At 47.3% G+C, this 27,081-nt stretch overlaps 1 protein-coding gene and 1 long non-coding RNA gene across 11 annotated transcripts; both read right to left on the bottom strand.

Annotated features, from left to right (window-relative positions):
- Positions 1–1,774: 1,774 nt before the first annotated feature.
- GET1 (guided entry of tail-anchored proteins factor 1) lies at positions 1,775–19,173 on the bottom strand. Of its 10 annotated transcripts, none has more exons than XM_063803338.1 (6): positions 11,762–11,857; positions 9,314–9,556; positions 8,817–8,982; positions 7,844–7,911; positions 6,397–6,511; positions 1,775–2,796 (listed from the first exon to the last, which is right to left on the bottom strand). In XM_063803338.1, the coding sequence occupies exons 3-6, from the start codon at positions 8,980–8,982 to the stop codon at positions 2,723–2,725; spliced, it is 423 nt and encodes a 140-aa protein (XP_063659408.1). In that variant the 5' UTR covers positions 9,314–9,556; positions 11,762–11,857; the 3' UTR covers positions 1,775–2,722. The 10 variants fall into 10 exon arrangements, with proteins under 10 accessions (XP_063659408.1, XP_054531002.1, NP_001238848.1 ...); XM_054675027.2 differs by having other exon boundaries at positions 9,377–9,556; positions 11,762–11,845; NM_001251919.3 differs by lacking the exons at positions 9,314–9,556; positions 11,762–11,857 and adding an exon at positions 18,980–19,173.
- On the bottom strand, positions 14,462–16,748 carry LOC107970149 (uncharacterized). Its single transcript, XR_001712507.4, has 3 exons — positions 16,657–16,748; positions 14,653–14,673; positions 14,462–14,540 (listed from the first exon to the last, which is right to left on the bottom strand). It is a non-coding gene; the product is annotated as an uncharacterized LOC107970149 (long non-coding RNA).
- Positions 19,174–27,081: the final 7,908 nt, after the last annotated feature.

Here is a 27,081-nt window from a genome sequence, read left to right as displayed (position 1 = left end):
TCAAGACCAGCCTGGCCAACATAGTGAAACCCCATCTCTACTAAACATACAAAAAATAGGCGTCATGGTGCAAGCCTATAGTCCCAGCTACTCGGGAGGCTGAGGCAGAAGAATCACTTGAACCCAGGAGGCAGAGGTTGCAGTGAGCCGAGATCGCGCCACTGCACTCCAGCCTGGGCGACAGAGCAAAACTCCATCTCAAAAAATAAAATAAATTAAAAAAAAAAAAAAACCTATCATTACCTTTCAACATTATACATACATATATGCAAAAAAGCAAAAGCACAGATGCTAACGCCAGTCACCCTAGTTCTACGGAGTCATAGGTTTTTCTTCCTTGCTGCTTTTCTGTACTTCCCAAGTTCCATTTTTTAAAAAAAGCAGTAAATAGGTACTACTTTTGTCTTTTTAGGTATTATTTTTATACCTTTAAAACATGTCTTAAAAGCACATGCATGAATATTCATAAATGCATGGAATATCACTGGCAGAATCATAAAAAACTGGTAACAGAGGAAAACTTTGGGAAATTGGGGGACAAGAGTCGTAAGATGCACATTTACTGTAGCTCTTTCTCTATCTTCTGAATTCATCACCGTGTTCATCATCTGTTAAAACAAATGGCAGGCCGGGCGCGGTGGCTCGCGCCTGTAATCCCAGCACTTTGGGAGGCCGAGGCGGGTGGATCGGCTGAGGTCAGGAGTTCGAGACCAACCTGGCCAACATGGTGAAATCCTGTCTCTACTAAAAATACAAAAATTAGCTGGGCGTCATGGCGGGCGCCTGTAATCCCAGCACTTTGGGATGCCGAGGCGGGTGGATCAGCTGAGGTCAGGAGTTCAAGACCAACCTGGCCAAATCCTGTCTCTACTAAAAATACAAAAATTAGCTGGGCATGATGGTGGGCGCCTGTAATCCCAGCTACTTGGGAGGCTGAGGTAAGAGAATCACGTGAACCCAGGAGGCAAAGGGTGCAGTGAGCCGAGATCACACCACTGCACTCCAGCCTGGGTGACAGAGCAAGACTCCCATCTCAAAAAAAAAAAAAAAACTGTATAATTTCTAAAAAGACACAATAATGTGAAACATAAAGGACATTTACATTTCCCCTATTTAATCATCACAAACTATTCACGCATGGGGAAAGTTAATAGCTGTGAACCAGAAATTTTTACCTCTAGCCTCAGTGAGATTTGTCAAAATTCTTGTAACAACTGAATGAGAATATCTTTAAGAGATACGGGTATCATCATGGACACTGTATGCGGATGAGTGATCCCAGCAGTTCCCTGGGCACGCTCTACATGGCCGGTGCACTGTTGACTGTCCACCATCATTTCTGCCTGCAGCTTACTAAAACGGGAGTTAGGCACGTGCCCCCTTGGTGCTACATTTCGTCTGAAGGACGAGTTCCTGCAGCTTCCGTGTGCTGCTCTCACCTCCTCCCCAGGTTGGCTTCTCATCCTTTGTGGGCAAAATGTATCCCGTGTGGTGACGGACGCTGGAAGCTGGTGTCCAGTTCCTCCACCAGGCTGTGGCTGCGTTCCCTGCTCTGTCCTTTCTTAAAGCTAAGTAAGCTTGGTGCTGGGTAAGCCTGCGGTGCATGTGTGTTTGAGTAAGTGGAACCCAAAAGCTGCTGTGGTGGCCTTCAGCATGACAATAAATAAAGGACCACAGCACTTTGTCTTCTCACAGTCCAATCAGCTAAAATAATGACAAACTACTTATTAGATCATTAGGAAACAAAAGAGTACAAATATGAACTTGCAGAAACTAGTGAGAGAATTCAGCTTTACTGGGATATGGTGACTCAGTTAACAGCCACTTGTCAGTTGCGGGTGGCTCACAGCAAACAAGTAGCTGTAAGGCAGGAAGTTACACAAGCACTTGCAAAGATTTTAATTAGAAAAAAGTGTTTTAAGGAACATTTAATAGAATTATACTTTGTAGGTCACACAGGTTATTGGTTCAGATTAATTTAATCAGGCCTTATAAGGTTTGTTTTCTGTGTTCCATTCTAAAGAGCATAAATATTAAATGCTTATAAAATACACTTCATTCAAAATGCTTTAAATACAAAACACAAGTTGAGCACAAAACAATGCATCATGGTCTCGTGGATACATTTACAAAACACTGTAATGAAAAATTAACAGCCTCAAGTAAGTAGATAATACTATACAACTCTTGCTCAACAAATGACATTTTAAACAAAGGGAGAAAAAGCCCACGCAATGTCAATTAGTGTTGTTCTTTTAACCATATTGAATGTGATTAAAGAAGAAATTTTCTAATTTTTAGTAGTGGTATTAAAATTAAGTTACTTTCTAAACTGGATTAAAAACAGCACTAAGTCTTCAAAGAACTTACTTAAAGTTGTTAGAAAATTTTGACTTTCCAGTTGGCAATATGACCAAAATACATAAGAGGGCAAATCACAAGTGACAGCACGGAGATGTCCCTAAACATTTCACATTTCGTACAGATCGAGGACGGTGTTCACATACGTGTCATAAACTGGACTTTCTTGGCTCAATGACAGGTGTAGAAAATCATGATTCTTCTAAGACGCTCTCATAAAGTCCAAGAACAAACATATTCAACAAAAAAAAATCTAAACTGTGCACTTTTGTTTCTTAAAAAACAAAACAGTGTAAATCAGATTTTAAGCTAGTAAGAGGAAATCCGTTTTTTAGCCTCGCGGCTGTATCCATCCTCCTGTTCAGCTGAACGGATGAAGCACAATAGCGACAACTTTGTTACAGACTAAAATCCAACAGGTAATTCCAACACCACCTGAAAACAAAGACATTCACCATGAGAGCGCGTACCAGCAGTGCTGCCCCCATCTGTCTCTGCTGTCTTTAACTCACAGCAAAGAGAGTATTTCCATTCTTTTTGAGCAGTGCTGGGCTGAAGTGAAGTTTATGTTTCATAGGTTCAAATTTGTCACTTTCTTTTTTTTTTTTTTTTTTTTTTGAGACGGAGTCTCGCTCTGTCCCCCAGGCTGGAGTGCAACGGTGCGGTCTCGGCTCACTGCACCTCTGCCTCCCGGGCTCAAGCGATTCTCCTGCCTCAGCCTCCCGAGTAGCTGGGATGACAGGTGTGCACCACCACACCTGGCTAATTTTTTTTTTTTTTTTTTTTTTTTGAGACAGAGTCTCGCTCTGTCACCCAGGTGGGAGTACAGTGGCGCGATCTTGGCTCACTGCAAGCTCTACCTCCCGGGTTCACGCCATTGTCCTGCCTCAGCCTCCCGAGTAGCTGGGACTACAGGCGCCCGCCACCGCACCCGGCTAATTTTTTGTATTTTTAGTAGAGATGGGGTTTCACCGTGGTCTCGATCTCCTGAACTCATGATCTGCCCGCCTCGACCTCCCAAAGTGCTGGGATTACAGGCATGAGCCACCGCACCCGGCCGACACCTGGCTAATTTTGTATTTTTAGTACAGACACGGTTTCACCATGTAGGTCAGGCTAGTCTCAAACTCCTGACCTCAGATGATTCGCCTGCCTCGGCCTCCAAAAGTGCTGGGATTACAGGTGTGAGCCACCATGCCCAGCCTGAATTTGTCACTTTCTATAGAATCATAGGGCTGTATTCTTTACTAAGCAGGAATTGCAGTGAACAGTGGACCCTGGGCTGAATTTCCCTTTCCTGCCAGAGAGATGTGCGTTACTATTTATGATATTAATAGATTCCAAAACCAAACCTGTAAGATTATTTATTTTTCCTTTCTCAGAAAGCATTATAAACAAAGCAATGTCTACCTATGCCTTTCTTGCCCCACCAATAATGGAGAGGCATACATATCCCCCTGTCCAGGAAGACAGGCTGCAAGAGTGGCCCATGGCCCTGCTGGATGCATGGAAGGGTGGCTGGATGCTTCTCTGGCCGCAGTGCAGAGCTCCTGGCCTAGGCCCAGCTGTGTCAAACAAAGGAGAGGGGAAGAAAAGGGTGGGGAAGGGGACAGGGGTGGTAGCTAAATTGGGAGTCTTTGAAACAGCCATTCCTGGCCAGGCACAGTGGCTCACGCCTGTAATCCCAGCACTTTGGGAGGATAAGGCAGGTGGATCACCTGAGGTCAAGAGTTCAAGACCAGCCTGGCCAACATGGTGAAACCCTGTCTCTACTAAGACTACAAAAACTAGTCGGGCGTGGTGGTGGGCACCTGTAATCCCAGCTACTGGGGAGGCTGAGGCAGGAGAACCACTTGAACCTGGGAGGTGGAAGTTGCAGTGAGCAGAGATCACGCCACTGCACTCCAGCCTGGGCGACAGAGTGAGACTCGGTCTTAAAAAAAAAGAAATAGTCATTCCTTTTGATACAGTATTCACCTCTAAATCACAAATCACAACCAAAGACCAGCAAGTATGTGTGCTGCAGCATTATCTTTAATAGCAAAAAATCAGGACCGGAATAAATATCCTTCATCAGGAAAATCTGCAAATGAGATATCTAAATGAAGAACAGCTACTGAAAATTCCTTAATAAAGAAATTTGCCAGGCAAGGTGACACGCCTATAATCCCAGCACTTTGAGCGGCTGAGGAGGGAGGATTGCTTGATGCCAGGAGTTTGGGACCAACCTAAGCAACAAAGCAAGACCCCATCTCTATAAAAAACTTTTTTTTTTTAATTAGCTGGGCATGGTGGTGTGCAACTGTGATCCTAACTATTCAGGAGACTAAGGTGGGAGGACCACTTGAGCCAAGGAGTTCCAGGCTGTAGTGAGCTATGAGGGTGCCACTGCCAGCCTGGGCAACAGAGCAAGACCCTGCCTCACAAAGAAAAGAAAAAAAAGAAAAGAAATGTACTGATATGGTGCTATGGTCTGAATGTTTGTATCCCCCTAAAATTCATATGTTAATATGCTACCCCCCACAGTGATGGCATTAAGAATTGGGGCCTTATGGGAGGTGACTAAGTCACAAGGGCAGAGTCCGTGTGAATGGGATTAGTGCCCTTATAGAAGAGGCCTAAAGGAGCTTGTCCTTCCACCATGCAAGGACACAGTGAGACGACACCATCCATGAACTGGAAAATGGGCCATCATCAGACACCAAATCTGCCAGCACCTTGATTTTGGACTCCCCAGCCTCCGGAACAGTGAGAAATACATTTCTGTTCTTTATGAGCTACCCAGTTTATAGTATTTCACTTAACCCTAACAAACTAAAACATGTGGGAATAGGCTTACCCTATAAAGTAAAAAGGAGGCACAACATGTGATGTGCCAGGTGACCTTAACTATATCAAAATAAATGGGGAAAAAAAGGCAAAGAAAAACATATCACAGCATTAAAAGCTAATAGGAATCTTATTTTTTATTTATTTTATTTTATTTGAGACAGATTCTCACTCTGTCACCCAGGCTGGGGTACAGTGGCGTGATCTCAGCTCACTGCAACCTCCCCCTCTAGGATTCAAGTGATTCTCACACCTCAGCCTCCCAAGTAGCTGGAATTACAGGCACGCACCACCATGCCCAGCTAATTTTTTGTATTTTAGTAGAGATAGGGTTTCACCATGTTGGCCAGGCTGGTCTCAAACTCCTGAGCTCAGGCAATCCACCCACCTTGGCCTCCCAAAGTGCTAGGATTACAGGCGTAAGCCACTGCACCCAGCTGGGATTTTTAATTGATAGCTATATTTCTAATCATTCTATAGTGACATGTACTACTTTTAATATCTAAAAAAAATTTATCTTCAAAAATAAAAGAACGTGGCTGGGCATAGTGGTTCATGCCTGTAATCTTAGTACTTTGGGAGGCCAAGGCGTGAGGATCACTTAAGGTCAGGAGTTTGAGACCAGCCTGGCCAACATGGTGAAAACGCTGTCTCTACTAAAAGTACAAAAATTAGCTGGGCGTGGTAGTGCACGCCTGTAATTTCAGCTAGTTGGGAGGCTGAGGCATAAGAATTGCTTGAACCTGGGAGGCAGAGGTTGTTGCAGTGAGCCAAGATCGCACCACTGACTCCAGCCTGGGTGACAGAGTGAGACTCAGTCTCAAAAAATAAAAAATAAAAGAATAGCCAAGAGCAGCAAGTGCTACAGAGAAGCCAACCATAATAGGGATTGAAAAGATACAGAATTTTGGAACTACGGCTAGTGTTTCAATGGGGTATCAGACTTGACGTATTGGGCATGGATCCCGGAAACAGACCTAAGGACTGAATTCTAGCTTTGCTCCTTAACATTTTGGTGACACTGGACAAGTGAAGTAACTTTTTTAGACCTCAGTTTCTTCATGGGAAGCCTCATGTGAGGCTGAGACACAACCCCGCTCACTAAATGGACGGTGAGGAGGATGTCAGGCTAACTTAATCTTCTACCACACACCTCTACATAAGCCTATTCACACTCTTCCACTGCATCTTCCAGAAAATTCTTACCTGCTACTCTAGTAGGAAAGGCTACCAGGCGGTCTAGAGGGGTTATCCATTTACTCGGCACGACAGCCACAGGGACAGAATAATACTTCCAAATGAGTGAGATCATCAGGGCAGCCTGGAAAGACACCTCTGGTGAGCAAAGCAGCCTGCCAATCACACAACCGACCACACAGAAGGGAGGACAGGGAAATGCGAAAATAAAACCAGGAAAACTCTCCAGACTGAGCACCTCAAGCCTAGGAACCCAGTCCCCACAGACAACAGATGAGCACACACAGCCACTAATGTCCCTTGGTGAAACCTTGAATGAGAAAGTCAAATTAAAGACGAGCTCAGCAGCATGTCTGAACACTGCCAACAAGTAGGCGAGCCTTCCTATGTGAATGGGCATTTCACTGTTTTAGGATGAATACAATCTACACATAATTTAAATTAGCTGATAAACTAACCAAAGTCTCCCATAACATGGGTGTACTTTTCTCACTGAGTATCTCCTTTGAGTAGCCAGACTGTATGCTCAACACACCTTATTAGTGACGAAAGCCATCCTTGGAAAAAATAGTGAATTCTCCCATGTACACCAGTGTTAGCAAGGGATGCAGAGGTGAGCCCTGTGTAAGTTTCAATGGTGGGGGATGCTTTATTTCCCTCCATCCCCCCACAGCATTCCTTCGATTGTCATCTGTCCCCTTCCTGGCTTGAACAGGCCGCTCAGAAGAGACATGAAAGAGGGTTGCTGGCCTAACTCCTTTGTCTGCGGAAGCTTATCTCTTAGCAAATGACAGTGCCTCAGAATTAATTTCCTTCAATATACCCCGCCAAACTAAATTATTTTGGGGGTGGGCTTGAATCCTTTGCCTTGGTTACCAGATCACATGGTACTGCAACTCGGATATTTACGGCAGCTGCTAAAGGTGTCTGGGCAGCACAACTGCACTCTCGGGGCAGAACAGAGCCCAACAACAGCTCCAGGAGAGGCTATGAGGGTTAAGCCCCAGGCAGGGAGGCTAGAAGCCAATTCCAGTCGGAAAAGCTGGTTCTCTACCTGGAGGGTGGAGAGTGTGCATGAAGTACACCAGGTAACAAGTAAGGGCCAAAAGTATTGAAGATCTCAGAAAAAACCGATGTCATCTATAAGCTTCTCGCTTCATCCCACCAGGCCCTTCAAACCACACTGGGATGCAGGCATGGTGAAAGCTCTCCAAGAACTTACTTCACAGTCCATCTGCCAAAAAGTCCCAAACTTTAACAACTCTCCTCAAGAGAAAGGCTTCCTTTTAGTCTGACTTAGAGACCGAGAGTGTTTAGAGCTCCGTGTGGGCAGGGACACACGACACGACAGCTGAAGGTGGAACAGCCCGAACTCCCAGCCCTGGATCTGCAGGCACGTCTCCGGAGGCCGGGGTCACCAACTCCAATGACCCGGCTGACGCTCTAGCACACTTACCTGCAATACGTAGAAAGCGACACTTATCACCCATTTTATCTTGGCTAATTGAGCTGTCCGAGCTTTCACTGAAAGGAAAAACAGGATAAATAATTATGTCAGTCCTGAAAAATTAACAAAATATTCAAATACACAGAAATGTTATTTTCCCTTATAATACACTTTCTGATTATAAATGGAACAATCGCTCAACATATTTAGAAAATATAAAATAGAATTTTTAAGTCACCCACCATCTCATTATGCCATTATTTAAAATAGTATCCGACTCAGATTGAGATTTGAATAGCTTTAATTTTGAAAACTCTTAAAACGACTCATGAAATCAAAGATTCTTTGTATAATACAGTTACCACTTACCAACAGGACTAAATTTTCCTCCTTATTTCCCAGTGTGCACAGTACACGAACCCCTGGTGGGAGTCCAGCTTGTCCTGGGCCTGGACAGGCCCCTTTGTCTGTTTTCCTAGCCACAGAGACAGCTCTCTGACTGTGCACACACTGTGACCGGGGTCCCTCAGCACACGGGCTGCCCTGAGAAAGCGCTCTTCATCACAGGACACTGGACCCGGGAGGTGACACTCAGAAGAGGACACTGCTGGGCACTTTTCTAGAGAGTGGAACAAAAGCCTCTGGGAATCCACTGTGAGACTTTTTTTCTGGGCTTCTCTCAGAAAAGTGATGAATTTAAAAATGAAAACCTACAATTTTTAAGAGTTGGCTTAAAATTTTAAAGAGTTGGCTCTGAGGAAAATCTGAGAGGATCTTAGATATTTCTGTGCTTAGAAAGCAAAGGTTCACCAGCAAATAAGAGGAAAGTAATACTTATTACTGAGTTTCCTCCAGATAACTTAAGTTTCCATCAATATTCAGAACATCCAAGAAGCAAAGTATATATTCTACTAATCTTTACATACAGACTTCTCTATTCATCAGCTCTCATGAAGCCTTCAGGCTGCAAGGGACACAGTACCGTGGGTTTTGAGCTTATCCGTCATCTTGTTGATCTTTCTTTCCAGCCTGGCATATCTGGCAAACTCGTCCATCATGTTGACCGTGGAGAGCTCCTGCTTCATGTCCTGGATCTCCGCTCTCATCTGTGATTCCTGCTCCGCGTCCTTCTGCAGCACCCTGGACATCTGGCAGGGCGGACAACGGGGATCAGCACCTTCCAACACGGGTCACAGGAGGGTTCCCCAGTCCCCCGCTACTTTCTGTCTATGCCCTGACCACTCTGTGACCCAGCCAGTTGTGTGTTTCCCTGCAGGACTGAATGCAAACTGGGGCCGTGAACGTTCCCAGGACTGATAAAGAGTAAAGGCTGTTGCTGGAGAACACTGGGAGATTCATCCTGCTGAGAAACACCTACAAACTAGCCCCGCCATGACAAAGTCCTTAAACTCCCATATACACGCCATACCCCAACCCCCGGGTGGCAGACAGCCCTAGGTAAATGTCCCTTTCTCTCACTGGCTGTCCCGGGACTGCCGCAGCTCTTGTAAGTTCCCGTCATGAATGCTGTGGACTTATCACCCTGGCGTTTAGTGCTTCTTTCTTTGGAATCCCAGCCGGCCCCATCTCCAGGCAGTCTGGAGCAGCCCCTTGAGGGAACTCCCCTGCCACTGCTTTTGAGGCGACTCCAGCATGGGTTTGGCCAGACAGAACCGGTACACCTTCCTCCCACAGCCAGCCTCTGCTGCCTTTTTTGGCTCCCTATAACGACCACAAAAAAAAAAAAACAAAAAAAAAACTCATACTCAAATTGCTATTCAAACTATATTTCTCCTTTTACAGATATGCCCATGAATTTGCTCCAATACAAATGTTTGTCTGTTTCACTATAAATAAAATTGCAATTGTGAAATGAAAACCAATTCCATCACCAGAGCTGTTATTCCAGTGACAGGGAACATGTATCTTCTCCCCTCCCAGTAGAATTCAGGGAGGGGCAGAGCAAGGTGCAGGGTAACAGTGGTGAGGCAGGGGCCCGGGGCAGAGTGTCAGTGCCCAAGCTCAGTGCAGAGGGCCTTCCCACAGAATGGCACCCTGGCAAGAGGCATCAGGGCCAGGCATGGTGATACAGGGGTCCCCAAGAAAGGGCAGCCTGACACGGGAGTCAGGGTCTGTAGGGTGAGGGAAACAGACATACAAGACAAGAAGGAACCCTGCCAGTGTCGGAGCCCAGGTGGGGAGAGGCATGCATTCACCTGGGTAACAGTGGGCGGTGGACACCAGAGATTAATTACAAAAGGGTGATCACAGAAATAAACATATTGAGAGTAATGGAAGCCAGTCTTCTCACTTTCAACAAAGACACTTAGAAAGATGCCTCAGCCTGGCATGGTGGCTCGGCCTGCAACCCTAACACTCTGGAGGCCGGGGTGGGAGGACCTCTTGTATACAGGAGTTCAAGGCTACAGTGAGCTGAGATCACGCCATGGGACTCCAGCCTGGGCGACAGGGTGAGACCTTGTCTAAAAAAAAGGGGGGGGACAAAAGAAAAAAGGCCAGGTTGGGTGGCTCATGCCAATAATCCCAGCGCTTTGGGAGGCCAAGGCAGGTGAATCGCTTGAGCCCAGGAGTTCGAGACCAGCCTTGGCAACATGGTGAAACCCTGTCTCTACAAAAAATATGAAAAATTAGCCAGTTTCATAACCTGGTGAAGGAAGGAAGGGAAGAAGGGAGGAAGGGAGGGAGGAAGGAAGGCAGGCAGGCAGGCAGGCAGGCGTCTCGGAGAGAAGCAGAATGAATCTTGTGGTGTTGGCTTCAATTGGAGATCTGTGGTTTCCACAGATAGGCAGAGAAATACAGACATAAACAAAGAGGCACGCTCCCCAGGCTGGCCTGGCTGGTCCCTGTGAACAGAGGGGCCCCGCATGACCTGGAGGCCCGCCTGCGCAGCCCCCGCAGGCCCCTGTTCCCTGCAGCAGCCCCAGCCGTCCACTCTCCAGGGAACGGCCCCGGGCCACGGCACCGGGAGGGGAGGGGTAACTGGAGCGCAACGGAGGAGTCGGCAGTGACCGCCAGGTGGCGCCCGCAGATCTGCCGGGAAGGCCTAGTCCAAGGACTGCGCGGGCGCCCCAAGACCAGATCCCTCAGAGGCGCCTCTGCCACCTACCCCAAGGGATCAGCGAACATCCCCAAATCCCAGTCCCACACCAGCGGATGAGACACAATGAGAACACAGCACTGCCTCTCAGAAATCCCTACCAAGTATCAGACATGCCAGTAGGCGTCCCTTCTGCGAAATCACTGGCCTCTGACACCCACAAATGACAGCCATGAAAGTCAGGGAAGACCGGGAAACTCCTCCAGACAGGAGGCTAGAGGCCAGGAAATGCAACGCATGATTCCGAACTGGGTCCTTTCCCTGTTAAGGACGTTACTGCGAAACGTGGGGAACCTGCATGGGGTCTGAGGATCAGATCGTGGTAACGTACTTGACGCCTGCATTAGATCTCGGCTCACTGCAACCTCGACTTCCTGGGCTCAAGCGATACTCCCACCTGAGCCTCCTGAATATCTGGGACTACAGGCCTGCACCACCACACTCGACTAATTTTTTTTTAGTTTTAGTAGACACACGGTTTCACTATGTTGCCAGTGAACTCCTGAGCTCAAGCGATCCGCCAGCCTCGGCCTCCCAAAGTGCTGGGATTGAAGGCGTGAGCCACTGTGCCCGGCCCCCAAGATTCTTTTGAATACCAAAGTATCTCGGAATGAGGGGGTTCGGGTTGACAACTTCCAAATGGTTCAGGAAACAAAATCAGTTATCGGTATTGACTGTATGCGTAACTTTTCTGCACATTTGTGTTTCGAAATTTTAAAAATAGATTAATAAAGATGAAATGTTATAGTGTATCTAAAGTGTGCCTGGCACACAATAAATGAGATCCCCCCCTCCCCCTTCCAGCTTACAGGTCTCCTCCGCCTGCCGCACAGTAGGGACAACTCTCCATTTAGAGCTTGGAAGCCGCGTCCCTGCAGTCGCCGGAGGGTGTCTGCGCATGCGCCTGGTTTCTGACCCGCCCAGTGATGCCACCTACCAGCGCCTGCGTGATGAGGCAAAAGTGGGGGGAATGTGGGGAGTAGGCGGGGGGGGGGGGGGGTCCAGGGGCTTATGCGCAGCGTGTTCACTGCAGCGCAGCTTCTGGCAGCCTTTGCGCAGGGAGTAGGGGGTTCAAACCCAGCTCTCTTTGTGGTGCCTCTGCCCTGGCCACTACCCAACACTATAACCAAAGGAGCTATACTCCAGCCTGATCCACTCTGGAGAAGGAAATAGGAATGGGCCAAATTCTCTTAGATGAATCACAAAATTATCTTTCAAAAGCAAGGAAAATCTACAGACACTGCTAAGGACTTTTTGATAATTTCGCCTTATACAAATTACACTTCAATAAATCTGCTTTTAAAACCATATTTTAAAAAGAAAAAGAGATTCCAAGACATTATTTAGCATTATAGGGAATACACAAAACAACTCAGGAATGGGAGGTGAGTGAAGGCAGAAGGGTGAACTTCAGGAAAACTGAAGGCAGCTTTGTAAGGTTAACAAAAACAACTGGTGCTTGAAAAAATAATTACATCTATTACATATATAAGCACAATAAAAATTGTCTGAGCCAGGTGCAGTGCAGTAATCCCAGCAGTTTCGGAGACTGATGCGGGAGGATCGTCTGAGCCCAGGAGTTCGAGACCAGGCGGGGCAACATAGCAAGACCCAATCTCTACCAAAAAATTAAAAATTAGTCAGGTGTGGTGGTGCACGCCTGTGGTCCGTGTGGCCCCAGCTACTCAGGAGGCTGAGGCGGGGAGGGAGGGATCACTTGAGCCCGAAAGGTTGAGGCTGCTGTGAGTTATGATGGCACCACCACACTACAGCCTTGGCAACAGAGTGAGACTCTGTCTCTAAAAAAAAAAAGTTTTAAAGTATAAATTTGCAAATATGTATCAGTGTTAATCCAAGACCCACATATAAGTGTTAAAATGTTCTAGAATCACGCAGTGTAAGATTTAATATGAATCTAAATGTAATAATGCAAATACTAATTTTTAGAACAAAAGTGAATCTCTGAATTAATTGATGGCATGACAACGTGCACAACCCGTGCTCGTCCCTGCCAGCAGTAGAGCAGGCAAACCCAGGAACCACCAACTCAGGTCACCCTGAGTCCCTGAACACAGGGGACAGGGTCTTCCAACTCAGGAAGCTCCAGACCCTGAACAGCCCCAGATGCCACTCTCGGCCAGGACCCCTGCCGGCCAGGGAGGAGAAGCGGGCAGCTCTCCAGGCCGCCAGCCCCAGTCCTTGGCTGCTGCCCCCACGAGAGCCCCACTGGAGGCCCTGCCCGCACATGCGCACTTCACCAGCGCGCTTCTGAGTCACAGGATTCTGGGGCAGGTCCTGTGAAGCAGAGAGTCGTCCCCCTAAACTAATACTTGGGGACCATTCCCAAGCCTGGTCCATGGCAGGGACTCACTAAGCAACAGCTCTGAGGAAAAGGGTGTGGGGGCGGAGGGGGTGCTCTCTAAGAAGATGACCACAGACGCAAACCCTGCAATATCTTCCTCTCGCTTCAGTCCCCTAGAGGGAAAAGGAGGTGGCCACTCTTTACAGCAGAAAGTGAAGGATAATTTAGAAAAAGTTGAATCTGAAAGGGCACTCGGCCCGTAAGCCCAGAAGGCAACACACGCAGAGTCCTTTTATCTGCAAAGCTCGGATTGCGAGGAAGGGCCTCCTGGCGCCTGCGCAGTGCATGTGGCTCGTGTGGCCACTCAGCCCACACCAGCTCTGGGGCGCCTGCGCAGTGCGTGCGGCTCGCAGGGACCCTGAGCCAGCGCCAGTCCTAGGGCGCCTGCACAGTGTATGCGGTTTGCATAGACTCTGAGCCCGCGCCAGTCCTGGAGCGCCTGCGCAGTGTGTGCGGTATGCGTGGACTCTGAGCCCGTGCCAGTCCTGGGGCACCTGTGCAGTGCGTGCGGCTTGCATGGACTTTGACCCCGCGCGAGTCCTGGAGCGCCTGCGCAGTGCATGCAGTTTGCACGGACCTTGAGCCCGCGCCAGTCCTGCGACGCCTGCGTAGTAGTGCCGTTCGCATGGACCCTCAGCCCCCGCCAGTCCTGGGGCACCTACGCAGTACACCTCCCCTGCACCCGCAGAGCTGCAGAGCCGGTGCTCACCAAAGGAGTCTGTTTCCCTCCTATAGCTGAAGAAAGTCCTGGACCACCTACTGAATGAACTAGGCTCTCTCAACCATGCGTCCCCGTGACCAGCTTGAAGAGAAGGGAGCGATCCCAGGAAAATTCCAACCACGCCAACACCAGGGACTTGGTGTCCTTACCAGGCATCCCACCCCCACCGCAGCGGACAGCTGAGATCGCCTCCCAGGACCTTGCTAGGATTAACTGGCCCAAGGACTTCTGATACTTCAGACCCCCTAAGGCCTCACGCGGGGGGAGGGGGGAGACCAGTGCGGGGACCAGTGCGGCCTAGACTGAGTGCTGAGATCGGGGTGCTGCCTCCCTAACTTCTGCTAGGACGAAAGCTTCAGAAACATCCCAACGGAGGTTATAATCTAAGTACCTGAGCGCGGCCCCATCCCTGAGGGCACTGTTTTCCCAATTCGACTTTCTGCTGCTTGTCATGAGTCTTTCCCACTGGAATCCTCGAATCAGAGAGGCTGTGATGAAGTAGCCTCTGACGATGGTGAAGGAGCAGCATGTGACCCCACTGAAGACCAGCGCGTTCCTTACAGCTTTTCACAGACCCTCACCACAAACCCAGTGACCAGGCCAAACATCTCTCTTACCGATTACAGGGTGGGTGTACTCTGCTGGGATAATAATTATGTTATCCCTCTGAACCTGGCTAACAACAAGTGTTAACAATCATAGGGAAATGGGTTTAGGAAAGCTAACTGGGTTGAGGTTAGAGAGGCCATAAGGTTGTATGAGGCAGCACAGGATGTGGCCACAGGTCCTGAGTCACAGAGCAAGACCCGGCCTCTAAAAACAAATTTTTTTATTTCGGAGGGTGGAGGGTAGGGGGTGGGAGGGAGACAATCAGGAAAAATAACTAATGAGTACCAGACTTAATAACTGGGTGACGAAATAATCTGTACAACAAACACCCATGACACAAGTTTACCTATATAACAAACCCGCACATGTATCCCTGAACTTAAAAGTTAAAAAAAAAAAAAAATTGTCGGCCAGGTGTGGTGGCTCACAGCTGTAATCTCCGCACTTTGGGAGGCTGAGGCAGGTGGATCACCTGAGGTCAGGAGTTCGAGACCAGCCAGGCCAACATGGTGAAACCCTCTTTCTACTAAAAAAAATACAAAAATTAGCTAGGTGTGGTGGCACATGCATGTAATCCCAGCTACTCGGGAGGCTAAGGCAGGAGAATCGCTTGAACCCAGGAGGCAGAGGTTGCAGTGAGCCGAGATAGCACCACTGCACTCCAGCCTCGGCAAAAGAGCAAAACTCTGTCTCAAAAATAATAATAATAATAATAATAATAATAACAAAAGGAACTCAACAACAAAAAACAACTGGATTTTAAAAGGGGGCAAAAGATTTGACTAGACATGTCTCCAAAGATAAACAGATGACCATAAGCATCTGAAAAGATACTCAACATCACTATTAGGGAAATGCAAATCAAAACTAAAATGAGACACCACCTTACGTCCATTAGGATGATTAGTATTACAAAAAAAAAAAAAAAAAAAAGGCCGGGTGTGGTGGCTCACGCCTGTAATCCCAGTACTTTGGGAGGCCCAGGCAGGTGGATCACCTGAGGTCAGGAGTTCGAGACCAGCCTCGCCAACATGGCAAAACCCCGTCTCTACTAAAAATACAAAAATTAGCCCGGCATGGTGGCATGCACCTGTAATCCCAGCTACTTGGAAGGCTGAGACAGAAGAATTGCTTGAACCCGGGAGGCAGAGGTTGCAGTGAGCCAAGATTGAGCCACTGCACTCCAGCCTGGGTGACAGAGAGAGACTCCCTCTCAAAAAAATAAAAATTAGCTGGGCGCAGTGGCTCACACCTGTAATCCCAGCACTTTGGGAGGCCAAGGCGGGCAGATCACCGGAGATCAGGAGTTCGAGACCAGCCTGGCCAACACGGTGAAACCTCGTCTCTACTAAAAATACAAAAATTAGCCGGGCATAGTGGCGGGCGCCTGTAATCCCAGCTACTCGGGAAGCTGAGGCAGGAGAATCTCTTGAACCCGGGGGGCAGAGGTTGCAGTGAGCCGAGATTGCGCCATTGCACTCCAGCCTGGGCAACAAGAGCAAGACTCTGTCTCAAAAAATAAATAAATAAAATAAAATAAATAATAAATAAAAAAAAATAGGCCGGGCGCGGTGGCACAAGCCTGTAATCCCAGCACTTTGGGAGGCCAAGGCGGGCAGATCACAAGGTCAGGAGATCGAGACCATCCTGGCTAATTCGGTGAAACCTCGTCTCTACTAAAAATACAAAAAAATTAGCCAGTTGTGGTGGTGGTGGGCACCTGTAGTCCCAGCTACTCGGGAGGCTGAGGCAGGAGAATGGTGTGAACCCGGGAGGCGGAGCTTGCAGTGAGCCGAGATTGCGCTACTGCACTCCAGCCTGGGCAACAGAGCAAGACTCCATCTCAAAAAATAAAAAAAAATAAAAATAATAAATAAATAAGAAAACAAAATACATGTTGAAGGATATGGAGCAACTGGAACCCTTCTGCACTGCTGGTGAGAATGTCGAATGGTGTGGCTGCTATGGAAAACAGTATGGTGGTTTTTCAAAAAAATTCAACATAGAATTACCATAGATTCAGGAATTCCACTGCTGGGTATATGTCCAGAAAAACTGAAAGCAGAGACTCAAAGAGATATTTGTAAACATTTTAGCATTATCTACAATAGTCAAAAGGTAGAAACAACCCAAGTGTCCATAGACAGATGAATTAATAAACAAAATGTGGCCTATACATACAATGGGATACTATTCAGCCTTAAAAGGGGAGGAAATCCTGACTCATGCTACACCATGGATGAACCTTAAGGATATTATGCTGAGTGAAAAGAGCCAGTCACAAAAGGAAAAATACTGTCTGATTCCACTTACATGAGGTCCCAAGAGTAGTCAAATTCACAGAGGCAGAAAGTACAATGGTGATTGCCAGGGAGAGGTAGGAATGGAAAGTTGTTTAATGAGTGCGAGAGTTTCGGTTAGAGGAGATAAAAAAAGGTCTGGGATGGGGCCGGGCGTGGTGGCACACGCCTGTAATCCTAGCACTTTGGGAGGCCAAGGAGCACAGATCACTTGAGGTCAGGAGTTTGAGACCAGCCTGGGCAACATAGTGAGACCCCGTCTCTATTAAAAATACAAAAATTAGCCGGGCATGGTGGCAGGTACTGGTAATCACAGCTACCTGGGAGGCTGAGGCAGGAGAATCGCTTGAACCTGGAAGGTGGAGGCTGCAGTGAGCCAAGATCAGGCCACTGCACTCCTACATAGGCAACAGAGTGAGACTCTGTCTCAAAAAAAAAAAAAAAGAAAAATGTTCTGGGAGCGGGGCCACGTGCAGTGGTTCACACCTGTAATCCCAGCACTTTGGGAGGCCAGGGTGGGTGGATGGCTTGAGGTCAGGAGTTTGAGACCAGCCTGGCCAACATGGCAAAGCTCTGTCTCTACTAAAAATACAAAAAAATACCCGGGCGTGGTGGTGCATGCCTGTGGTCCCAGCTACTTGGGAGGCTGAGGTGGGAGGATCACTTGAACCTGGGAGGCAGAGGTTGCAATGAGTCGAGATTACACCACTGCACAGAGCCAGACCCTGTCTTAAAATAATAATAATAAAGTTCTGGGATAATGGTTGCACAAAAATGTGAATGTACTTAAATGCCACTGAACTGTACACCTAAAAATGATAAAGATGATAAACTTCATATTATGTATATTTTACAATTAAAAACAAGAAGATGAGCATGGGCCAGCTCATCAGGAGTCTTTTATGCAATGCCTGAGACATCATCTTAAAGACTGGATAGCATCAGGAAAGATTCTGAAGGAGACTCAGGGGTTAAAAGAGAATTCCCTATATCTCAGGACAATGCAGACAGTAGGACAATTGAGAGAGTAAGAATAGAGTTTTGCACAAAACAGGCACTCAATGAATACTGGTGGAATAAAATATCCTCCACTACTACCAATTTATCTTAGGAGAGAAAAGCAAGAACTGTTTTCCAAGACAACGCTGAAACGAAAGCGCCCAATCTTTGAGGACTCCGCCTTTGTCCAACAGCTCATTTCTGCTGTGGGCATACAGAGGGCGCTCATTCTCGGGGACAGTTCCCAAAGTACCCCCGCCTTCCATGGCCACACCCCACCACGCCCCGTCCAATTTGCCACCAAATCCCTATCCCTGCTCCAAAAGGCAATCAAATCTCCACCTCCAGTCACTAGGTGGATGACTTAGTGCCACTACTAAATTCTCTTGAGCCAGACTCCTCCGGGAGGTAAAGGAGGATGGGATGATAATACTCGCCTCTCCCAGCAGCCGTGAGACAGAGGTAATGTACTCACTACCTGGCAGAAAGAGAGTGTTCCCCAACCTGGTTGCTCCCTTGGATACTGAAGGCATCACGCTGTACTGAGATTCTCTCTACACCTGTCTCCCACCCTACCCACCCCAAGAATGTGGGCTCCTGGACGCGAGGATCCATCTCTCCGGGACCTGGAACAGCTGACTTCGCCCGCCAGGCCTCTGGGAAACCCTGGCCGACGGCTGCTCGAATGCCTCTAGGGACCAGGATTAACGGAAACGAGGCTGACAGCGGGGCACTAGGAACTCCCAGTGTGAGGTTCGCCGCCGCCACCCACAGCCAGAAGAGTCCTGCCACGTGAAAGCGTGGCCCAGGGTTGCCGGGTGTTTCTCCCAACCCCCTAGAACCCAGAAAGTCTGATTTTGGGGTAAAGCGTCGCACCTTTTAGACGCTAACAACTATCTCAAAAAAGCTTACGGACCAACCAAGACGCTACTACGGCCTTCAGTCGCCCAGTTGAGACCCCTGTACCTACGCCAGACCCGCCGGGGGACTGGGGCGGCATCCCCACCGGCCCTTGGGAGGCCAGGCAGCCACTTACGAAGGATGAGAAGGACGGGAGGAGGATCCTAAGAACATTGCATCCAAACACGAAGCTGAGCACCAGCAACCACGCCCAGTGGTCGGCCGCGGCTGAGCTCATCCCGGACGCTCCTGGCTGTGCTGGGTCCGCTACGGCAGCTCCATGGGGACCACAACAACAGCGGCGACCGCGCCTGCGCGGTGAAGCCAAGCGCCCCAGAACAGGCGCGCCGACGCGCCTGCGAACTGCGTCGCCCTCGCGGGAGGCGGGGCCGTTTTTTCCTCCGGCTCCAGTTGGAGCGGTTAACACGTTCCGGGTTTCTCCTGGGCCTTCGGCGATTCCGTAGCCTTCTAGCACCCACCCCTACTGAACCAGTTTTCTGACGTCCGTGTTTCTTTTTTTCCTTCTTTTTAAAATTAAAAACCTTCTCATAGTACCAAACTCTGGTTTCAAGTGCTAACGACTCCCCGCTTTTGTCATAATTAGTACTTTCTTTAAATTAACTTTTAATTCTAGATAAGTTTAAGATAAACTCTTCCATAAATAGAAAACTACCGTTTTTATAGTAGCAGGTAACTGTCGTGTTCCAAGCAGTTACATGGAAAATGCCTTACGTTTTCGTTCCAGATCTAAACACTGTAGTAAGTCTAACCAATTTACACAACTGCATACCTGAAAAATAAGTTTAATAGAATGCACTGTTCACAATCATTAGTAATAGTTAATAAATTAACCCGAATCTAGGTGAAGATCAGGTTTTGCAGCGAAAGAATCCCAACTCAAATGTATGCATAGTGAGCAGGGCGAGGTGGCTCACGCCTGTAATCCCAGCACTTTGGGAGGCCGAGGCGGGCAGGTCATGAGGTCAAGAGATTGAAACCAGCCTGGCCAACATGGTGAAACCCCGTCTCTACGATACAAAAATTAGCTGGGCGTGGTGGCGCGCGCCTGTAGTCCCAGCTACTCCGGAGGCTGAGGCAGGAGAATCGCTTGAACCCGGAAGACGGAGGTTGCAGTTAGCCAAGATCGCGCCACTGCACTCCAGCTCTGGCGACAGAGCGAGACTCCGTCTCAAAAAAAAAAAAAAAAAAGTATGCCTAGTGGATAAAGCAAGACATGTTCAACTGTCTCTTCTGCCATGCTGCCATGACTGGTTTCTGAGGACTAAATCCTAATCAAAATGATGCAAGATTGCGGGTACACTGGCTCACGCCTGTAATCCCAGCACTTTGGGAGATCCAAGCAAGGTGGATCACAGGCCCAGGAGTTTGAAACCAGTCTGGGTAACATAGTGAGATCCCCATCTCTACAATAAAATATAAAAATTAGCCGGGCACTGTGGCACGTGCCTGTGGCCCCAGCTACTAGGGAGGCTGAGATGAGAGGATCGCCTGAGCCTGGGAGGTCGAGGCTGCAGTGAGCTGTGATCACACCACTGGACTCCAGCCTGGGCGACAGAGTACAACTCTGGCTCATTATTATGAACCAATTAAAATAATTATGCGGCTCGGCACAGTGGCTCAAGCCTGTAATCTCAGCACTTTGGGAAGCCGAGGCAGGTGGATCACCTAAGGTCAGGAGTTCGAGACCAGCCTGACCAACATGGCAAAACCCTGTCTCTATTAAAAATACAAAAATTAGCTGGGTGTGGTGGCGGGCACCTGTAGTCCCAGCTACTCAGGAGGCAGAAGAAGGAGAATCGCTTGAACCTGGGAGGCGGAGGTTGCAGTGAGTTGAGATCGCACCATTGCACTCCAGCCTGGGTGACAAGAGTGAAACTCTGTCAAGAAAGAAAGAGAGAAAGAGAAAGAGAAAAGAAAGAAAGAAAGAGAGAGAGAGACAAAGAAAGAAAGAAAGAGAAAGAAAGAAAGAGGGAAAGGAAAGGAAAGGAAAGAAAGAGAAAAAGAAGAAAAAGAAAAGAAAAGAAAGAGGCTGTGGTTCTACAAATTTCTGTGTCAAGAAAACATGTGAAGCATTCTGTAGTGGTAGAGTGAATTCCTTCCCTGAAAGGACTTATTGGTTAAGTGACTTCTGAACTGACCAAAACAAAGAGCAGGAGCCTGGCTCTCCTCCATAGCCTTCCCTTCCACCTGGATGGACCACGCAGCACGGCAGCCAGGCTCCTGGCTCCTCTCTCACTGGAGATTGAGATGGATTTAGAAGGAGAAACTGCCTGTTGAAAAGTGATGACAGGCCAAGCATGGTGGCTCATGCCTGTGATCCCAGTATTTTGGGAGGCCGAGGTGGGTAGATCACCTGAGGTCAGGAGTTCGAGACCAGCCTGATCAACATGGTGAAAACCCATCTCTCCTAAAAATACAAAAATTAGTTGGGCGTGGTGGCGCATGGCACACGCCTGTAATCCCAGCTACTCAAGAGGCTGAGGCAGTAGAATCACTTGAACCCAGGAGGCGGAGACTGCAGTGAGCCCAGATCGTGCTGTTGCTCTCCAGCCTGAGCAACAGAGAGACTCAATCTCAAAAAACAAGAAAAAAAAAAGGAAAAGTGATGACAGCCCCGACCCCACTGGACCCCTTTCATCCGCCCCCAGTCTCTGCCTCTGGCTAAAGAGAAGTCCACTACCACACCCCACTGCCACCTATCTTCAGGAAAAGGATTACCTAATTCCTGGACAGTGGAGAACGCCTAACAAAAAAAAAAAAAAACCCTGGAGCATGTCCTCAACTTTGCAGCAGTGGTGGGAGAGAAGCAGCAGCACCCGGGCTTCACAGGCAACCCAGTCTGAAGAACTCAACCCTCTCCTGTTGCTTCCTGTGAGCAGCACTTCACAAAAGCACCAACAATGGAAGGCGGAGACCCTCTTCCAACACATGGAAAGCAATGTGAGAGCCAGGGTGTTTCAGCGTGAGTCAATCTACATCCAGCACAGGTTAAGATAGTAAACAAAGCTCATAACAAGAACAAGACTGTTCATTTCTTAATGCTGCTGTAACATATTACCATGAACTCAGTGGCTTAACTTTATTATCTCACAGTTCTGGGAGAAAGATACCTGAAATGAGTCTTATTGGGCTAAAAATAAAAGCAAAGCTGAGTTCCTTCTGGTAGTTCACGGGAGAATCCATTTCTTTGCTTTTTCCAGCTTCTAGAGGCTGCCTGCGTTCCTGGTCTTGCGTCCCTCTTCCTTGTCAAATCCAGCAGGCACAGTTCTCTGACTCCTGCTTCCATTGTTACATCTTCCCTGGCTCTCCTGCTTCCCTCTTTCACTCTAGAAGAATGTTTGTGATTATACTGGATCCATGTGGCTAAACCAAAATAATCTCTCCATTTAAAATTGTTAACTTAATTACATCTGCAAAGTCCATTTGCCACAAAAAGTAACATATTCACATGTGCTGGGGATTAGGTCGTGGACATGGTGGGGGGACAGTATTCTGCCTACTGTAAATACCATAATCATTTGTGAAAATGAACCAAGATGGCAGCAAGAGAAACTCCACAGAGAAGAAGCCTATTACTGGTTTATTAATGAACATGGTGTTGGTTGCCAGAGGAAAACCATAAGCTTCCAAGCACTACTGGAGAAATAACATCAGTTGCTTCCAATCAATCACTGTTAGATGGATCCAGGCACATGCCCCACCTCAGCCTGACCTGAGAATAGGGTAATTGGGACATATGTCAGAGGCTCAGGAGTCCCTAAAAAAATTTCAAATAGAGAATCTTTTTAAAATGTCTGAACACCTTTTATTGCACATAAAATGCACCTTAAAGTGGTCAAGATGGGAACCAAACATTGAAATCTGTGAGTTGAATAAATCCAGTGAAGAGTGTTGGCTTCAGCCAGAAATCAATATAAATCATGAAAATAAGTGGATTTTAAATTCCTGGTCAAGGCTGGGCACGGTAGCTCACGCCTGTAATCCCAATAGTTTGAGAGGGTTTTGAACCCAGGAGTTCAAAACCACACTGAGCAACATAGCAAGACTTCGTCTCTACAATCAATTAATTCCTGGTCAATGTGATATGGGTATTCAACTCTTAAACCCCAACAGAAATGATGACCTAAAAACAGGTGCTGGCTGGGGGCGATGGCTCACGCCTATAATCCCAGCACTTTGGGAGGCCGAGGTGGGTAGATCACCTGAGGCTGGGAGCGTGAGAGCAGCCTGGCCAACATGGTGAAACCCCGTCTCTACTAAAAATACAAAAAATAGCTGGGCATGTTGGCACACACCTGTAATCCCAGCTACTCGGGAGGCTGAGGCAGGAGAATCACTTGAACCCAGGAGGCAGAGGTTGCAGTGAGCCGAGATGGCACCATTGCACTCCAGCCTGGTGACAGAGTGCAACTCAGTCTCAAAAAAAAAAAAAAAAAAAAAGAATGTTTACTTACAATATAGGGAAGATTAAAAATGAAATTTGGAATCAATAGGCAAGTTCTAGACCTATTGCTCTGCATGCTAATTTACTTAGTGGTTATGCAAGCCAATCAGATAGTAGTGAATTCAGGCAAAAGAAGGAAAACCATTTGGAGAAGCACATATTTGGGGAAAATAGTGCTAGAATCATTATTACAATGAGAAACACAGTTCAGAGACTAGAGCCAACAAGGTTACATTATACCTTAAATAATCAAAGTTGTTGGCCAGGCATGATGGCTCATGCCTGTGATCCTAGCACTTTGGGAGGCCAAGGTGGCAGATCAACTGAGCCCAGGAGTATGAGACTAGCCTGGACAACCTGGCGAAACCTTGTCTCTACAAAAAAACAATTAGCTGAGCATGGTGACTCAAATCTGTAGTCCTAGCTACTCAGGTGGCTGAGGCACGAGGATCTCTTGAGCCCAGGAGGTTGAGGTTGCAGTGAGCTGTGATTGCACCACTACACTCCAGCCTGGGCAACAGAGCAAGACCCTGTCTCAAGAAAATAAAATAATAAAAGTTGTTTACCAATTCAGAAACAACTATACTGCTTATTCTGAGGAATATAATTCACAGAGGGAAAAAAGATCTTTACACAGACTTTAGAAGGTCTATCAGGAGAACAGCTATAGCTCTTTCTTCTTAAGAGACAGAGAACACAGAAAAGTTTCATTCCTTAATTCAAGACTTGAGTCAAGTAAAGCAGTGGAAGAAGAAAAAGAATACAGCAGGTCCAAACTGCTACCAACACCATCCAACTATCACACTAGACTGTCAAGTTAAAAAAAAAAAAATCACCCTGTAGAAAATAGAAATTGGGACCGGGCACAGTGGCTCACACCTGTAATCCTAACACTTTGGGAGGCCGAGGCAGGAGGATCACTTGAGTTCAGGAGCTCTAGACCAGCCTGGGCAACATAGTGAGACCCCCATCTCTACAAAACATACAAAAATTAGCTGGACATGGTGGCACATGTCTATAGTCCCAGCTACTCAGGAGGCTGAAGAGAGAAAATCATTTCAGCTTTGGAGACAGAGGCTGCAGTAAGCCAAGATCACGCCACTGCACTCCAGTCTGGGTGACAGAGCAAGACCCTGTCAAAAAAAAAAAGGGGGGGAAAGGGAAGTGGAGGGCAGGGGAGGGGACAGAAGTGGAGGGGAGGGGATAGAGATTGGGACAGTGTTACAAATGGATCTGAGCCCAGAGCAAAACTGTCAGAAAATGCAAATACCAATGAAAGCAGCAGCGGGGGCTTTTGTCAAACCACTTCTTGTTCAGAGCAGACAAGTACCAGGACTTCTGTCCTAATAATCTTTCTTTTTTTTTCTTTTCTTTTTTTTTTTTTTTTTTTTTTTTCTGAGATGGAGTTTCGCTCTTGTTGCCCAGGCTGGAGTGCAATGGCTTGGTATCGGCTCACTGAAACCTCTGCTTCCCGGGTTCAAGCGATTCTCCTGCCTCCGCCTCCTGAGTAGCTGGGATTACAGGGCACACCAACACACCCAGCTAATTTTTGTATTTTTGTAGAGACAGGGTTTCACCATGTTGGCCAGGCTGGTCTCGAACTCCTGACTTCAGGCGATCTGCCCGCCTCGGCTTCCCAAAGTGCTGGGATTATAGGTGTGAGCCGCCGCACCTGGCCAACAATCTTTCTTCTTCGGACTTCAGAGAGCCAGGCTAACAAGCCCTTCATCGGTGGCTTTTACATCAATTTTAAACCAATCATGACTGAGTTTGGAGAGCTGAAGTCTCTTCAGGGAGACTACATCTCAGTCAGAGACTCAAAGGAACATCAGCACTGACCAGCAGTGTGATCAGAACGGAGGGAAGCAGGGTCAGTTACTGAGGGCAGCAAACGCAAGGCAGATTCAAGAGAGCACATCCAGAAGGCAGCACTGAAATGCAAGGTGAAAATGAGCTTGCCTCAACTCATTCTAAAACCTGTGAAAACAGAGTGGACAGAGAGAAGAAGGAATTTAGTGGGAACTGAAACTTTCCCTATTCTTAGCATTATCCACTTGGTTTTACTAGATGACAATAATGATGATCATATTGATGATTACACACAGGTTGAATTACAGAGCAGACTGACCATCTTTCCCCCAGGAACTAGGATGCATCAGTATTCAGAGTGAATCAAGTAAAATCTGCAGTGTTTGTTTCAGTAGCTGACTGGCAGGAACTAAGCTCAGGCAATTCCTCACATGAACACGTTTTACAGCCATCGTATTGCTCAGTAGCTGCGAGACACCTACAGTCGTCCTGTATGTTGGCAGCCTGTTTGAGAATCCAGGATGGCTAACAATGAATGAAGAATTGGTGTCTTTTGGAATACTGCATTTTAGTATAGCTGAATTTTTAAGCCTTTGTGTGTGTGTATAGCTAATCTGAAAGAAAAACAGAATGTAATATGAACTATTTTGCTATGTTTAACTAGTTTTTGATTGTTGTTGTTTGCTAGAGACAGGGTCTCGACTTGTCACTCAGGCTGTAGTGCAGTGGTATCGCTATGGCTCACTGCAGCCTCGAACTCCTGGATTCATGCAATCCTCCCACCTCAGCCTCCCAAGTAGCTAGGACTACAGGTGTGCAGCACCACACCTGGCTAATTTTAGTGAGTTTTTTAAAAAGTGTGTATAAAAGATAATATTTAAGGTGATGGATATCTCAATAAACCTGCTTTAATCTTTAACACTATATGAATGTATCAAATGATCAAATGGATCCCCAAAATATGTACATCTATTATGTATTAATACAAAAGATTCCAGGCCAGGTGGGGTGGCTCAGGCCTGCAACCCAAACACTTTGAGAGGCCAAAGCAGGAGGACTGCTTGAGGCCAGAAGCTGGAGACCACTCTGGGCAACATAGAAAGACCCCCACCTTGGCCGGGCGCGGCGGCTCACGCCTGTAATCCCAGCACTTTGGGAGGCTGAAGCGGGCGGATCACAAGGTCAGGAGATCGAGACCATCCTGGCTAACACGGTGAAACCCCGTCTCCACTAAAAAATACATAAAAGCCAGGCGTGGTGGCGGGCGCCTGTAGTCCCAGCTACTCGGGAGGCTGAGGCAGGAGAATGGAGTGAACCCGGGAGGTGGAGCTTGCAGTGAGCCAAGATCGTGCCACTGCACTCCAGCCTGGGCGACAGAGCAAGACTCTGTCTCAAAAAAAAAAGAAAAAAAGAAAGACCCCCATCTCTACAGTATAAAAGAATAAAATAAAAAGAGTCCAAGAAATAAATTAAATTATACATGTAGAAGGGTTCTTGAAAGAACAAGAATTTAAATCTTTAAATAAAGTAAAATGTTATAAAATGGAAGTGTAGGCTGGGCACCGTGGCTCACGCCTATAATCCCAGCACTTTGGGAGGCTGAGGTGGGCGATCACCTAAGGTCGGGAGTTTGAGACCAGCCTGGCCAGCACGGTGAAACCCCATCTCTACTAAAAATACAAAAATTAGCCAGGCGTGGTGGTGGGCACCTGTTATCCCAGCTGCTTGGGAGGCTGAGACAGGAGAATTGCTTGAAACCGGAAGGCAGAGTTTGCAGTGAGCCGAGATCGTGCCACTGCACTCCAGCTTGGTCAACAAGAGTGAAACTCTGTTTCAAAAATAAAAATAAAAATAAAAAAATTAAAAAAGAAGTTTAAAAACAAGCATTTATGCAACATTTTAAAATACAAATATTAAATTATCCTAAACGGCAGCACTATTTATATTGCTAGATGGTGTTGTGC

Source organism: Pan troglodytes, chromosome 22 (genome assembly GCF_028858775.2).
Source record: "Pan troglodytes isolate AG18354 chromosome 22, NHGRI_mPanTro3-v2.0_pri, whole genome shotgun sequence".
Lineage (NCBI taxonomy): Eukaryota > Metazoa > Chordata > Mammalia > Primates > Hominidae > Pan > Pan troglodytes.
Note: the sequence above shows the minus strand (reverse complement) of the source record. Positions and strands in the feature narration are given on the sequence as shown.